The sequence below is a fragment of the Malania oleifera genome, chromosome 10 (assembly GCF_029873635.1).
Source record: "Malania oleifera isolate guangnan ecotype guangnan chromosome 10, ASM2987363v1, whole genome shotgun sequence".
In the NCBI taxonomy this organism is placed as follows: domain Eukaryota; kingdom Viridiplantae; phylum Streptophyta; class Magnoliopsida; order Santalales; family Ximeniaceae; genus Malania; species Malania oleifera.
This window is the reverse complement of record NC_080426.1, coordinates 19,735,758-19,752,398: the sequence shown is the minus strand read 5'-3', so window position 1 is coordinate 19,752,398 and position 16,641 is coordinate 19,735,758. Positions and strand designations below refer to the sequence as shown.

General features: G+C 35.7%; 1 protein-coding gene across 1 annotated transcript; it reads left to right on the top strand.

Annotated features, from left to right (window-relative positions):
- The first annotated feature begins 6,326 nt into the window (after window positions 1-6,326).
- On the top strand, window positions 6,327-15,551 carry LOC131166388 (RING-H2 finger protein ATL68-like). Its single transcript, XM_058124903.1, has 3 exons — window positions 6,327-7,275; window positions 8,502-8,599; window positions 14,739-15,551. The coding sequence occupies exons 1-3, from the start codon at window positions 7,075-7,077 to the stop codon at window positions 15,166-15,168; spliced, it is 729 nt and encodes a 242-aa protein (XP_057980886.1). The 5' UTR covers window positions 6,327-7,074; the 3' UTR covers window positions 15,169-15,551.
- The last annotated feature ends 1,090 nt before the right edge of the window (window positions 15,552-16,641 follow it).

Below are 16,641 nucleotides of genomic sequence, written 5' to 3'. Positions count from 1 at the left end.
ATACTAAGAATATTATAAAAAGTAATACTTTATATATTAAAAGGCTAAAAATGCCCTAATAGGTAATATTAGATGTCCTAAAGATACCATATTAAATAGTTCCCTATGCGTTAAAATTCTAAAAATACCCTAATAAGTGATACTAAATATAAACGTAGTAATAATATCATATATATACCTAAAATACGATAATGAGTTACGTATACTAAAATATCAATAAAAATATATACATAAAAAAAAAAAGAACAATATCATAATAACTACTATCATGTGAGTATACCAAATATATAACGTAGTATATAATACTAAGAATACCATAATAATATCATATATGTACTAAAATACTAAAATACAAACAAATACCATAGTAATATAACATCATATTAATAATGAGGACCCTATCACAATGATAAACTGGAACCCTACATATGTACCTAAACAAACAATAATGCCCTTTAAAAAAAGTAAGTATTATGATAATAAGAATATTAAACACATAATGGACACATAGAAATGGAAACCCTAGAAACGAATATCAAACATTATGAACAACATACACCTTATAACATGAACATTAATATTTTAATGAATACAACCACAACCCTAACATTAGGTATACAATTTGACTATTATATACTCAAATAAATACAACATTTAAATACCAAAACTCGTATTAAAACTTTAAAACTCTTATGTCATTATGATTCATGCCACAAGATTTCAAACTTTAACTATTAAAATGAATTTTCACAGTAAAGATTCTACAACCATACCTAATGTTTAAGAATAAATGAATAAGTAAATAGACATTAACAAGTATCATAAAAATTAAACTTAATGTATATATATATACAATAAAATCATTACCACAAGATTCAATTTTTAAATATTGAAATAAGCCCCTAACAAGAATCCTACAATACAGAGAACAAACAAATTAGTATTTACCTTAATAATAATAATAAATAAATAAAATAAAATAAAATAAAATAAAAAACAGAACAAGGGGTGATAGCAAAATAAAAATAAAAAATAAGAATATTTACAATGAAACCAAAATAAACAGGGGCTCGTGCACTGTGTGTGTTGTGGCAGGCGTGCAGAGAATTACTTGGGAGAAGCCGGAGCTCTGGGTGCCGGTGTAACTGGAGTAGTGACCAGCAGCAGAGGAGGTTCTATGGGAGTGCAGATGGGTGTTGCCGGGACCTGAGGGGCTGCAAGGTCAGCCGGAGGCTGTGGGGCTGGTTGGAACAGAGGAACTGCACGGGAGTGGCTGCAGAACCAGCAAGGAGGCTTGCTGTTGTTGTGCTGGCCGTGGAGCTTGGCTGTGGCTGTGCTCGGCTGTGGTTGCAGCGGCTGTTGGATGTGGCCGAGAGGCAGAGGCTGGAGTTGGGGCTGTGCTCGGCCGTTGGTTCTGGTTGATGGTGTCTCGGGTCTGCTGGAACTGAAGGGTGGTTGTGGCTCGGAAGTAGCAGCCTCAGGTAGTTGCAGGGAATGGAGTAGAGCTGCCGTGTTCTGATGGTTGTGGGGGCTTCGAGAGAGAATAAGAGAATGAAAGAGGGCCGGAGATGAGGGAAGCTGGGTTGGACTGGAACAGGGGAGTTTTGTGGAAAAGAAGAAGAAGAAGAAGATGGAAGAGTTTTTTTTTTTTTTTTTTGGTCTGCGCCTCCCCCCGTGTGTGTTTGTGCTGTGCGCCCGCCCCCTTTCATAAAAATTTTGCCAACCCTCGCACCCCCTTCTTTTCCTTTTTTCATTTTTTATTTTTTATTTTTTTATATTTTTATGGTAATAATATATATGGTAATAATGATAATAAATAAAAATAAAAATAATTAGTAAATAAAGTAATAATACTAATATTAAAAGCAATAAATAGAAAAATAATAAAAATAATAATAAAGTAATAATAATAATATATGAAAATAGTAATAATAATAATAATAAATATATCCAAAATAATAATAGTAAAGTAATACTAATAATACTACTAGTAATAATAATAAATAATACAAATAATTATAAGAAAGTAATAATAAAATAAAGATAATAAAAATAAGAATAAAAATAATAAAAATAATATATAAAAATAATAGTGATAATAAAATAATAATAATATTAATAAGGTAATAATAATAATAATAATGAAAATAAGAATAGACCCCTTGTTCTATCTGGCTAGGGCAAAAATAGGGTGTCTACACTGAAGATACATACTGGAGGATTACTCTCGATCAATTCAATGCCAAGTCTCTCTAGATCCATCATGATCGGACGTTGGATTTCCACAGCCGTCAACGCTGATTCCCTAGACTTTCTGCTCAGTGCATCAACTACCATGTTTACTTTCCCTGGGTGGTAACTGATAGTATAATCAAAATCTTTCATTAACTCCAACCACCTTCTCTGTCTCATATTCAATTCCTTTTAGGTGAAGAAATACTTTAAGCTCTTGTGGTCGGAGAAAATCTCACACTGCTCGCCATACAGGTAATGCCTCCAAATTTTCAATGCGTGTACCACTGCAACCAATTCAAGATCATGGGTAGGGTAGTTCTTTTCATAGTCTTTCAACTGTCTGGACGCATATGCTACCACCCTGCCATGCTGTATCAATACACAGCCAAGTCCTTTCAAGGACGCATCACTGTAGATAGTATACCTCTCATCCCCAAACGGGATGATCAGTACTGGAGCTGTGACTAGCCTCTGCTTCAATCCTTGAGAAATCTGCTTGCAGCCGTCGTCCCATTCAAATTTGGAATTCTTCCTAGTCAGTCGTGTCAGATGCCCTGATAAAGCTGAGAATCCCTCGACAAAACGACGGTAATATCCGGCCAACCCCAAGAAACTCCTGATCTCCTTGACGTTCCTCGGTCTAGCCCAATTCACTACCGCATCAATCTTACTGGGATCCACGGAAATTCTATCTCTTGAGATTATATGCCCCAAAAACACAATTTTCTCGAACCAGAAGTCCCATTTACTGAACTTTGCATACATCTTCTTCTCTTTGAGCATTTGCAAAACCTGCCTCAAATGTATCTCATGTTCCCCATAGTGTCACACCCCGAACCTTGAAATGGGACCCAGGGGTGAAAATGTAATCTAACCTGTCCCTGTATCATACAAATCACCACATATACAGTACAAAGGATGAGGGTCCGACCCCGTGGGGTTCCTAGGCACCCTAAACACATCCAAACACAATCATAAATGCAGCGGAAAAAAGTCATTTATATACATATGCAGTACCATACCAGAGTCTATACAAGAGCAGACACAATGCTCTATCAAAAACATATAAACGGGTGCCCAACACATCCCAAAATGGAAACCCACCAAAATTACAGTCCTAGCACTTACCTAACGCTAAACGCGGTACACCGGCCACTACGCTCCCTACACCAGGACTCTAGTTCTAATTACCTGAATGACCTGTAAAAATGTACGTACAGCAGGGGTGAGACACCTCTCAGTAAGGAAGAACACAGGTTATATCGGTGTGTGGTATTTGAGTGTTATCATGATACTACATGCAGTTAAATGCATTCCAGTACTAATTTACATAGTGCATACATGCACACATACGGAGGCCATTTATACGCAACCCTGTCACAATACATACACATGATTAGTAATCCTCAGTGTCGTCACACTCTTCGGCCCGAAGCCTGCCCGTGACATATGGCGTTGGTCTGTAGCCAACCCGCGAACACGGCGCCACCAGCACATGGCTAGTCCCCCACTCCCATGGCATCGTACCGGCGCTAAACTGGTGGATTCACACCCTTCGCCCTGATTTTCCGGAATAGGCTCACGCCCTCGGATATAGAGCCGGACACTCTTGCTTACATGGCAGGCGATAACGTGCCCTCGGATATAGAGCCGGACACTCTCAGTACCTGGAACAATTTCGGAACCGCGTTCCTACTAGCATTTCAACATATCACACACACATGCATGCTCATATAACCAAACAAACCACACTCATTTAGTAATCTAAATCATGGTTTTCCAAAAAAATACAGTTTAAACAAAGTCAAGGCACGACCATCCCAATATCACAGTATAAATCACACATATACTCGGTTTTCAACAAAACCCGGGATTCAGCCCGTCGCCCCCTTTTTCCAAAAACTGTAATAATGAAAAATCCATAATTTTCTCCGTTAAATCCTCCCCAAATGAGTAGCCAAAACACACACAGGACTATGGACCACAGTTCCACCGAGTCCGATTTCAAAAATAACCAATATAAACATAATTCCCCTTACCTTAACCCCGTAAGCAAATCCCGAACTCCAAGGTCCCTAAACAACGAACCGAGTTTCAAAACCTATAAATTACAGTATAGAATATGTTCACAAGACAGTTACCTACAAATCTATCGGATCAAAATTGAAAACCGAGCCTTACCTCAATTTTACGCCGAAACCCGAAAATCTCTGAAACGAGATTCCGATCTGTAGAAGTTGTAGAGAATCCTTCCACGATCCTCGTGGTAGTTTCCGTTTTCAGATTCCGTCAACGATTGACGAAAAATTCTAGAGAGAAGGAGTAGGGAGAGGTTTAGAGAGAGAGAGAGATAAAAATCTAAGTTTGCTTAGCTTGGAAGAAATGAGAATTTCCTTTTATAACCCTTTGACCTGGGCAATTTCCAATTTTGCCCCACTCTTAATATTTAAACCCATTTTTTATATTTCGGGTTCTTACACATAGCTCATCGAATAGACCAGTACATTATCAAGAAAAACAACCATGAACTGATCTAAATATGGATGAAAAATCCTATTCATTAAATCCATAAAAATGGATTAACCATATTTAGATATATCCCTAAGAGATTGACATTTTTCAAATGCAAAAATACAATTTTATTCCTAAAATTTGATCTCATCTTAGATCTTATTTCGCAAATCAAACTCAAGCAGTTGGGGAAGGATAAGTTTGATCTACACAATAGGAAATATTGCCGATGTACTATTGCATTCTCCTTCCAACTTTCTCCTAAGATTTGATTATAAATCCTTTCTCAAGCTAATCATATTTGGATATCCCTAAGAAATTTGTTGATCTAGACCTCATTATTTTTCAAATGCTATTTTATTTTAAATAATTAGTCTTAAAAAAGTTCAACCATAAAATATTATATTTATCATGTATTAACTTTTCTTAGATTGAAATCGTACTTTAAAATATAATTTCAAAGAAATTGGGACCACTATACTATAAACTATATATCAAACTATAAAATTTTATTAGACTTGGAGAAAATTCAACATCAATGGGATCACCATTTGGAGATTTAAACGGGTTGAACAAGAATTGCTAATTTTAATTTGATATTAAGCACCTCAATTGGTATGGCTAGGATGACCTAAATCTCATAGCTCAACTATGATCGGCATAAAATATGTATGTTTTATGAAACAAAGTCCTTTATGGAATACTAAATTCTATTATTTAATATATCATGTTTCTAGGTCAATTTAGGATCTAATTTATTGACTAATACTGTCTCTTAATTAACAACACTTCACTTGCTTATAATCAATTCAAACATGCTATAAATTTCTCGCTACAACATGTTTCAGTTACAAATTAGTGAGCCCTCATAATTTTAAAAAAAAAAATTCTTCTCCCTCGACCATCATCATCATGTTACAAGTTTTTTTTTATTAAAGTTGGAGTAAAAGACACTCACCGTGTGAGATTTGACAAAAGAACAAGTCTATCTGGCTTGAACTTTCAAGAATTCCAGAATCTCCCCTAAAATATGTCAACAAGACACAAACTTTCCATATATTTTACAAAAAAGACAAATTTTGTAAGAGAAGATTTATGTCTTTTAACAAATTTCAAGAGAGGTGTGTGACGTTTTTTAAATCTCAAGGAAGATTTTTGTCTTTTTGCCAAACTTAATGAGGTGAATGTCTTTTATCCTTAAACTTCTTTAAAAATCCTAAAACTCTTTTGAGTTATCTTTTTAGTTACAAAAAAAATAAAAAAATATCATAGTATACAGTTAAGTTTGAAAAATAAAAAAGTATTGTCTTTAAATATTCAGAATGATATTTATAAGATAACAAATATATCATAGAAGATATAAATATATTTTTCACAAAAAAAAAATTATAAAAACACATGAGAACCAATTAACAAACACCAAAATAATAATTTACTGCTCAATCAATATAAATATATATGGTTACTAATTTAGGATTTATGCATGCCAGAATACAACCAAGTCTAAAAAGTAAAACCCTAGAATGCATTTTTATCCAAAGGGATATTAGTAAGTTGCATTCCCCATGAGGTCACCACTCTTTTTTTTATATTTTTAGGTCAGGGTAAACTTGCAGAGGGTCAACACAAGGTGGAGTCGAGCGCCGTTCCACTTCAAATGTCAAAAAAAAAAGAAAAAAAGAAAAAAAGAGCAGACAGAGATATGAAATCTGGGAATATATATATATAGATGATATTTCTCTTGGATTTTAAATTTTCAAATAAAAAACTTTATGTATTGTATGGTATGATGAGCATGAACCACGATAAGCCAATCATCCCCTGCTTCACCAGCACCCTCCACCTCCACCTTTCCATTCAAAAAAAAAAAAAAAAACTTTTTCTTAAAAAAAATCAAGAACTGAAACCGACCCAAAATAGGTAAAAGAACTTGAATTAGATCCGAGATCTCCCCATAAATCTCTGACCCTGATCTCTCTCTCTCTCTCTCTCTCTCTGAACTGAACTGAACTGAATTTTCTCACATGGGTTTCTTTCCTCTCTGTTTCAATACCTCACGCAGTGGCTTGCTTGAGAGATGATGTTTGAAAGGGGGAGGGAGAGAGAGAGAGAGGCTAATGATGGGTTGCAGAGTCGATCTCTCGGGGGCATAGCCGTTTGTTTTCTTCGATTGATATGTTAGAAAATGAGAGTTGTTACTGTAGATTTCAGCTATACTGGTAAATGGAACAGGAACTGTTCTGCAACCAAAGTAATAGTTAGGGTTTTCGAGTAGGGTCCGAAGGAGGGGGCTTTAGGGGAGGGGAGAGAGCGATGATGAGAAGTTGAATGTTGAATTCGAATTGGGTTTGCTGTGAAATTGGCACCAACATGATAGCTTCTGGGATTAACTTAGTGATGACAGTGTTTGGGTTCGCAGTGAGTACGATGTTCATCGTGTTCGTCTGCACCAGGCTCATTTGCGCTCGCATCCAACTGAATGCTTCGCGGCGATCCTTCCCTATTGCTTCTAGATCTGATCTTAGTATAGTAAGCATGATTTCATTCTTTTTTTTTCCTCAGTAAATGTTTTAGCTTTTCTTGGTAATTTGAATTGAGTCCTCTCGTCGCTCTTGCTGCTCTGCTAATATGCTCTTTTTTCTTTCTTTGCGTCTTTAAGTCTGCCATTGTTGCTTTTGCAGTTGTTTTTAATATAATTTAAATTTCATTTTTAATGTCTCTGTAATTCTTTGAGGATCTTACGGTGCGCTCTTTGGATTGTTTCCTCTAAATTTGTAGAATTTGGAAGATTATACAGGTGATGTATCTTGTTTTATTTTAAAGACGGGCTTCTTGTTTGTCTCTACATTTTTCTTTCTTTAATTCAAGTATGCATTTCTCATGCGTTATAGAAGTTCTTCCTAGAGTATTTATTTGAAAATTTTACAAAAAAATTACCTTGGGGTTTTCTTCCTATTATTTTGTTCTGCTGCTGGCTGTCGATTTTTTTTTTTTTTTGGATTTTGTGCCATGATTCGTCTTTGTCACTTGATTTTGTGTTTTTTTTTTTCTTTTTTTATCCCTTTGTATTTATCTGATCAACTCTTGTAACCATTCTAGTAAAGCCATCTCTGTTTAATTCTTGGAAAATTCAGTGGAATGGAAAAGTAAGTAGTCCATTAAGCTAGGGTTTAGGCATAAGCCTTTTGGGATTTTTTTTTTATAAATAATAAATAAATTGTGATTATATTGAAGAATAACAAAAACTTGGGAGAATTACAAAATAAATTTGGAAAAGAAAAAAACATTTATGATTCATAAACTATTTTTGGTCATTCTAAAGATATAAAATGAAAATCATTTAAGTGAACTATGCGAACGGCTAATCATAATATTACAATGTTCAAATGATGTTGATGATCCAAGATGCAACTTTTACTCGGACTAGATTGAACCTCATTCCTCAATCCTTTCTTACATGCATGCGATTAAATTTTGCTGGCCTAGTTTAAAACCAGGATTGAATTAACATGCACGAACTAAATACATTAGCATCAACCAAAAAAAGCGCAAAAGGTGCACTTTTTGTGCATTGCATTTGCCTCTTGAGAGAGTGGTGTTGCACACCATGCCTCAAGGCGTTTTAGACACGCCTTGTCTTGAGGCAAGCCTTGAGGCGGATCTCAATTCTACCTTTGTAAACATTGCTTTGAATTAATCATTTGCCAAAATCCTTACTGCCCCAAACTTAATTTAACTGCTCTTTTATGTTACAGCTGGAACGTGGGTTACATGGTCTTGAGCCTACGGTTGTCGCCAACTTTCCCACAAAGAAGTACAGTGATGGGTTTTTCTCATCAGCAGAACATGCACAGTGAGTCCTTTTTTCTCTTATAATAGTTTTCGTGTATTTTGTGTCTTGTAACTCTTGTTTTTTTTTAGCATGGATCAGTTTTTCTCCATTTGAGATGATTGCAGATACCTTGGATTTGCTGGGTTTGCAACAGATTTGCCAATCCTTTTTGTGATTAATGTATGATTTGCTTGAAATGTGGATCTTACATGGAAATCCACAAAACTTCATGAATCATTCTTTTACAATTTTTGGCTATCATTAACTATCAAAGTATGTATGGGTGCAAGATTTACTATGAGAATAATAACTTGATTCAAACCTGTTATTTCTATTAACTCTTATTTTTTTGGATTCTTGTATGGGTCATAGTTTATAATTCTCGGCTGTAAATTCTATCTGGTGCTTCATATATATTTTTAAATTTGGTACATTTACTAAAATGAGAATAAAAAATTACGATAATTTGTTGAGCCAATTGTAAAAGACATAACTGTGATTTGAAGGATGTGGTTTCTTTTTCATATTTAGCTTTAGCCCTTCAGACCGTTGCTGTTTTATCTTTTGAAGTTAACCAAATGGTCTCATTTTAATCATTCACTAATCTTGAAGCATTTAGGAATATCTTCATATCTCTCTCTCTCTCTCTCTATAATAGAAGTAAGAACAATTGGTGCTTATTGGAAGATGTTATTTGGTCTTAGATTTAGCCTTAGCTTCAGCTGCAGCTGCTCTATTTCTATTTATTGCCTTCTGTGTGTTACCAGTTTAGTCCTTCTGATTGTTGTTTTATCTTTTTGAAGTTGATCCAATGATCTCTATTGGTTGTTTTATTCCTTATATGTAGGGTCCTTTACAGTCATTGTGTGTTTAATAGATTGATTGTAGTTGTAGCGCTGTAGGTATTATTCTTGTTACTGGCAATCAGATAAAATGTCTGGTATAAAATCATTCTCAACATATTGGATTTATTTTTGAAAATATATTAAACAATGCATATAAAATTGTTTTGGCTGTAGTGTTTTTCTTTCTGTTCTCTCTTTTTGAGACAATGCACGATTCATAGCTGTACTTTTTTGTGCATATTTTGTGTGTGTGTGTGTGTGTGTGTGGTTCTTCTTCATGTTTGTATGTGCATGTGTGCACTCTGCACCTGGGTGTTGATCTTGTAATGGTATTATGACCTCCTCCTCTCTGCCTTCCAAATTTTATCCCCTGTTTTGCAATTTAAGAGAACCTAATGTTTTTTTTTTCCCCTTTTATTTTTATATTTTGATAGCTAGATACTCACTCTCCCGAAAACCATACACAGATACGAGCTTCCCTAAGAGAAATTGGACCCTGGACCACAGTCCCATTCTCAAAAGATCCTAAAAGTAAAGGGGGTTTTGTAATTTTTGATAAGCTCACATCACTAGATGGTCGCCACTAGTTTTGTGTCATTGTGTGTGTTTTTGTGTGCAATCTTTTGAAAATTTTCCATTTGAGCCCTTTGCTAATCCACTTTTGCATCCGCCTCATCAGTTTCCTTGTTATTTGAATATGTTGGATATGTAACTTTTTGGTTGGATGCTGCCTACCATGAATTTTGTAACTGGATAATGAAGGCTTATACTAATTAAAGGATATTTTGGCCGAGCCAAAAAAATATTAACGACAAAACATAACAACCAAAATAATAATAATAATGATGATGATGATGATGAAAAGCAGGAAAAGAAAGAAAAACATGCAACATTGTGCTGTTAGCATGGTTTCAAATAAAGGCTGCAACTGTTCCGGAATGCCGTTACGTAATGGTTTTTTGGGTTACCGATACCGTTACATACCACGAAATCGGTGAGAAGAAAAATCATGGCCGTAGCGGCCGTTACGGACTGCGACCGTTACGTAAAAGCCACTACAACCGTTACGTAACTGCTACAGGACTGTTGCACCAAAAATTTTAATTTATTTATTACTTTTTCTTCTCACTTTCTTCCTATCTTTCATAAATCATTCTCAATATACCATGTGGCGTGAGGGGGAAAAGATTATAATGAGGATGACGATGATACAAAATTTTACTATTTCTTTAAATACTCACAATAGATGCATTAATTAACAATTTGAAAATACTAGTTAGGAAAATATTTTATTTTGATAATATTAGTAATGTGATATTTATGTTCTATATTTTTCAACTTCAACGATCTTTCTTTTCTAGTTATTTTATATTTGTATTATAAATATGTCTTATGTGTCTAATAGATTAATAGTGTATAATGTATTTTGTTTTATTAATTAATTTAGCACATAAAAATTAATCACAGATAAGAACAATGAGAAGTATAAATACACACACACACACACGTAATTTTTCTATCAATGGTGGTTTAAAACAAATGTAAGCTTGTTGCTCTTACCAAATAACTTAGTTACTCGAATTAAAGGATCCAAAATGTACTAAAACTATTTCTAAGAAGGGCTAAAAGCTTAAAACATGCAAGTACGCTAATATGCACAACGTTGTGCATGCTTCAAAATAATTCACGGCTGTTGCACCCGCTTCCCATTATGTAACATCCACTACCCCTGCTTCCTGTTACACCCGTTACCGTTACGTTACGCTACCCGCATCTGCAATTTAAAACCATGGCTGTTAGTGACACGATTTTTTCCATGCCACTTTTCCAAAATAACTATTTGTCATTTCTTTGTATTCGTCACATAAAGGAGTCTAATATAATAGCTATTAGCCTTAGAATTGCAATATAACTAGTTGTGCCGCTGCTGATTCGACATACACACAATTCAATATAAACTTCTTCATGTTTGATGCATGCACATTTCAGATGGAAACAATGCCTGAATAATTCATTCATTTTTTTCATAGTTCAGAGCATTGGTTCTAGAAATTGCCTTTCTGTATTTTACTAAACTATAGCCTTTGTAGCCATTTGTCAATCTTTTTTAAAATTCCATGTTCCAGTGATCGCTTGTTACAGAGTTCTCAAACTTATGCAATGCATCTATTGAGTGTAGATGGATAGCCAGACCAGGCTCTGAAATGACATGTGCCTGCCTTTTGGATCAGATGCATTGTGTTACTATGTCTAGATCCAGCCTTAAAGGTGGAAAAAGGTGATCCATAAGTGGCTGTAGATCTGCCTGCATTGATGCTCTAAATGTAGGTTGGGTTCTAATAAGATCTGTTGTTGGACTTTAATCTCTGCTTCAGATTGGCTGCCATATCTTTAACTGTATCCTGCGTCAGCCTGCTTTCACTACTTCCTATTTCTTTCGCTCTTCTGTGTGTGTGTGTGTGTGTGTGTGTGTTTCAAACCTCATCTTATATCTTGCACAATACTTTTATGGTTAGTACAAACATATCTCCCTTGGTACAGGGAACTGAATCTCAATAAAACTCTCTTTATGCTCAAAATTTTAAGTTCTAGAATGCCTTAACAACCCACTACTGTAGGCGCAGGTTTTTAGGCAATGGATGGCTTCATCTGGAATCACACCCTGAAGCAAGTTATGCCTTCACGCACCCTTTCAATTTTGTCTGCCTCACTTGTCTCCCTCCCGATCAGGCTTCTTCAACCAGCTCCTCCATCTCTCAGGCCCCCACTTCATCACTCTCTCCTTTTTCTCACTTTAGGAGTATTGCCTCAAAAGCTTGAATTTCTTTAAACATCCCTTTTTGGAAGAAAAAGGAAGATTTCATAGAAATTGAAGGAAATAAAAACTTAATTGTAGGTATGAAGCCTTTTGAAAAGAAAAATTGGCTTTTACTGATTCACTGATTTTGTAAGATGTATCCTGTTTCGGTTTTTAATAGTAAAAAATACAATGAGAAGGGACCTAAAGGTGAACCCAGTTCCCAGTTGAACTGGTTTGACTGGCTCGTCCAGTCCGACTTTTAAAACACTGCAAGCATTAACCCAGCTTTTGAAGTCAGCGACATGAAGTCATTCTTGCCATGTGTGTATCAATGCGTGTTGATTTGAAGAAACATTTGCTTACCTAAATGGTAAGACTAGATCAATTATGACTTAATCCCGCCTTTTGAGGTCGGATACATGAAGTTGTTTGGCCTTTCCATTCGATTAAAGTCATGTCTATGATCTTTTGGTAAACAAAATCTTAATGAAAGAATAAGAAACTGAATGCTTATTTCTCCTCCTTATGTGGTTGAAATAACTTCAATGGAAAGTGCCTTGAGAGTCACAACACAAGAAGTACACAATTGACAACGAAGAAAGAACCAACCCAACAGACAATCCCTTCCTCATGCATATCTAAGGTAATCACTCATTTTGATAAGTCTATTTGCAGTTTTGCATCATCGAAGTTCAATTTAAAATTAAATTTCTGCCATGGAACGAAAATTATTTTTCCATAGTTGATCAATATATTACCAATTACTTTTTAAATTTTTTTCTTATTAAAAAAATTACCAAGTTCAGATGGCAGGTGCATGTGGCCTGCATTCATTTTACAATGATGAATTGATACCTTCATCTGGTTCGTTCCCATTTTATTTAGATGATATTGATACTTTAATTTAAGAATCCAACATTCTAACTTTAACTAATTAGATTGAGTGGAACATCATTTTTTACCCTGCTAAGTGATTGAAATGATCATCTCATTGAGGTTGACTTCTTTCCAATTGCTGAGCAAGCTGGGGACCTCCTGACCCTTCTCGTTGGCATGCCTTGTTTTGGCCACATTTTAATCGAATTGTATCTGTGCTTCCATCCCTGTAATCTATTCAGAACTAGATTACGTTCTCTTACTGAACAAAGTTAGCAAGTCCTCACATAAGAAGACTTTGTGATGGTGAACCAAAACCAAGGCTGATGCAAATTGGATAGCTTATTTTCCCAAATTGAACCTTGAAAATAGTTGGCATCCTAGAATTTGTTTTACTTCATGACTGTTCCATTACTGGAGTTGATCTTGTGAATATTTTTTGTTTTGCCCAGTTAATAGTGCCTGCTAGGACCAAAAAAATAAAAATAAAGATAAATAAAATAAAGAGGCAGTGAAAGCAAATTATTTAGGGTGAGTAAGGGTGAGCTAAGTTCATGCTTCCTTGGTTGTAGAAGAAAAGATGGACAAGAGATTTGAGTTTATGTAATGCAAATGTTCAAATTTAGTTAAATTGGGCTTCAGGTGTGTGATGCTCATGAGATGGTGGAGAAGCTAACTTGACCTGCTATGGGAGGTTGTTTGTGGTTATTAATGTGGTGGTGAAGGATGGCTGGGTGATGTTAATAATGGTGACGGGGTTAGAGGTTGGGTAGTGGGAAGCAGAACCAATTATGGGTGATAATTGATGTTTAATTATTCTCTGATGCTGAAGAGAAATGAGATGTTGTTTATTTCTTGGGAAAAAGGCATGCTGCGTGTATAATGTTAGAACCATGCTAGTTGAATTGGATTCTAGTAGACCTGCTTACAGGTCAAGGGCAGGTATGACGGACAAGATAATGAAAGTGAGGCCTATTAGAAGAATCAAACCAGACTTCTGACTGGCAAATATATAACTGAGTTGATTGCTGATATTCATAGTTGTAATTCACAAAACAAACAAAAACAATGAAGTGGACCTTAATAATGTAATGATGATCAGAGTCCAACACTTCAGTGTATCTTATTCGGCTGGAATTGGTCCTATTAAGAAGGAATTGTTCTCTCAAAGCTTTCTATAACTTATTTATTAATTTAATTATTGAAAAATTGATGTAGTTGCTATGACAATTGTTGACAACTTCTATTTTGTTATCTTCATTGATTTTTTAAATAGACCAGTTGTTTTTTTCAGACCCATGATATGAAGGTTGTTTTCTCTTCAGTTTCGAACTCTGAACTAGAACTTTCAGGTAGAGAGAGTCAGAAGTTGTGATCCTAATTATTCTGCTTGTACCATTTACTGATGGGCATAATATGATAACAGATTCTTCATCTCTAACCAAACACATGCGAATGAAGAGAAGAACCATTAGAAGTTTGGCGAATTGAACATAACTGTCACTGCTAGGCTGTGTTATTTTGCATCATTAGCTTTTATCAAGATTGTTATTTTCATATATATATATATATATATATATATATATATATATTCCTTAAGTTCTCTATTAACCCAATAGTGGAATATTATGCATGGCAGATGCACAGTTTGCCTTGCCGAATACCACAAAGAAGATATATTACGGATCCTTCCATATTGTGGTCATTTCTTCCATGTGACGTGCATAGACATATGGCTACAGCAGCATTGTACTTGCCCTGTCTGTCGAATTTCATTGCGTGCATCTCCTGAGAGAAAATTCTTGATGCAACCTGTTTCCAGTTCGGCTATCAGATCCCATTATGGCATGGGGCCCCTTGATGCACATTCTTATCATCGTGTGTTGGCTGAGCGTGGGTTGTTGTCGAGAAGCCATGACAACCATATGATGGATCCTATTCAAGAGGATCATTTTGCACCTGAGGTTGATGGAGCAGAGGCTGGAGAGAGCATCCTCCCCTTGGCTGAGGGTGATCGTATCACAAAAGACTCAGGAAACAAGCTTGTAGAGAGTCCATCAAATTCATAAATCTGGGTTTCTCTGAATTCAAGCTCCATTCTTGGAAACCTCCAATTTGTCACAAGTTAAAAATGAGTACATCCAGAAGCATATATATGGAATTGAAAATCACTGAAACTGCCTCAGGTAGTTGATTGTTCTCCTCTTGGCTTCTTGTACATATGGCAAAAGTGAATTTTTCCTCCTCTTTCTTTTTAAATATACCCCTTGCAATAGCTGGCAGCTTACATTTTTGTTAGTGTAGTTGTGAAACCAGGATTTAAGTAGTTCAAGGTTGCTGCAGGAGGGTTTTTTTTTGGTCCCCATTTTTAGTTCTCTCTTGTACTCTGTTGTTTCCTGTCTGCAATTCTGTAGTAGAATGTATAAAGCTTATGTTTGAGAGGTTTTGATAACCAGGTTCCCAAATATCTCAGAAAGCAGGATTGGTTTCAAATCCTCAGGTGCACAAATTGTGATGTCCGTTTGTGTCGGTCTGCCCAAAAGTATGAAGAAGGTAAGAATGCATAGCCTATGCTCTGCCCATACCCTCATGCTGCATGGGAACCTTGTGAACCAAGTGATCATTAATCTACCCATCAGGAACTGCTCATGCTCTAAACCCTCTTTAGCCTAACAGTTTGAAATTTTTACCTTAACTTTCCCTGCCAGTTTGAAGTTGCTTCTTTTTTTTTGACCGGTAAATGTAAATTTTATTGATCAAAATGGAATATATACAGAAACTCCGAACATACACGGAGTAGGGAGGCCAAAGCTCCCAATCAAAACAAGAAGCATCAGAACTAGGAAAACCTAGAAGCAAATACAATCAAATCTGGGCATACCCAGGGACCAAGGCTTAAAACAAGCATCATCAAAACTACGAAAAACCTAGAGACAAGTACAATCAAAACTGGGCATATCCAGAAATCCAAGGGAATGCGAGAAGAGCAGACCTCAAGGAGGCCTAAAGTTGCTTCTTTGCTCAGCTGTCTGTCAGTAAAAGTGCCAACAATTGAGCATTTTAACTTGGTTGGAGAAAAAATTGAAAAGAAAAGAAGACAAGATCCATGTATTTTTCACTGTGATAAGAAAGAATGGCATCGTTATTAGTTAATTTAAAGCATGGTTTCATGTCCCTGCAGCACTGGGTGGCCTGTCTTTGGAAGAAATAGAACCTTTAAGGGGAGAAAAATGAAAGGTGGAAATGGTAGAAGATGGACCAGGTGGACTGTTTTGGAAGAAACAGAACCTTTAAAGAAGAGGTAAAGGTTGAAAAAGGAGAAGAAGAGATAACGACACTGGGTAAAGTGATACTTATGTGGTGTTTGTCCAAACAGAAATCATGATATGTAGGGAAAAAGTGTTTTATATATGTATGAATCCCAACATCAAAGCAAAGATCTCTTTGAGCCATATGGTAAAGAGAAGCATGGTGGGGCAGAGAATGTTCAACTTGGAAAAATGGTGTGAAAAGCTGCTGTCTATAGTGTAATGTGATGTTCC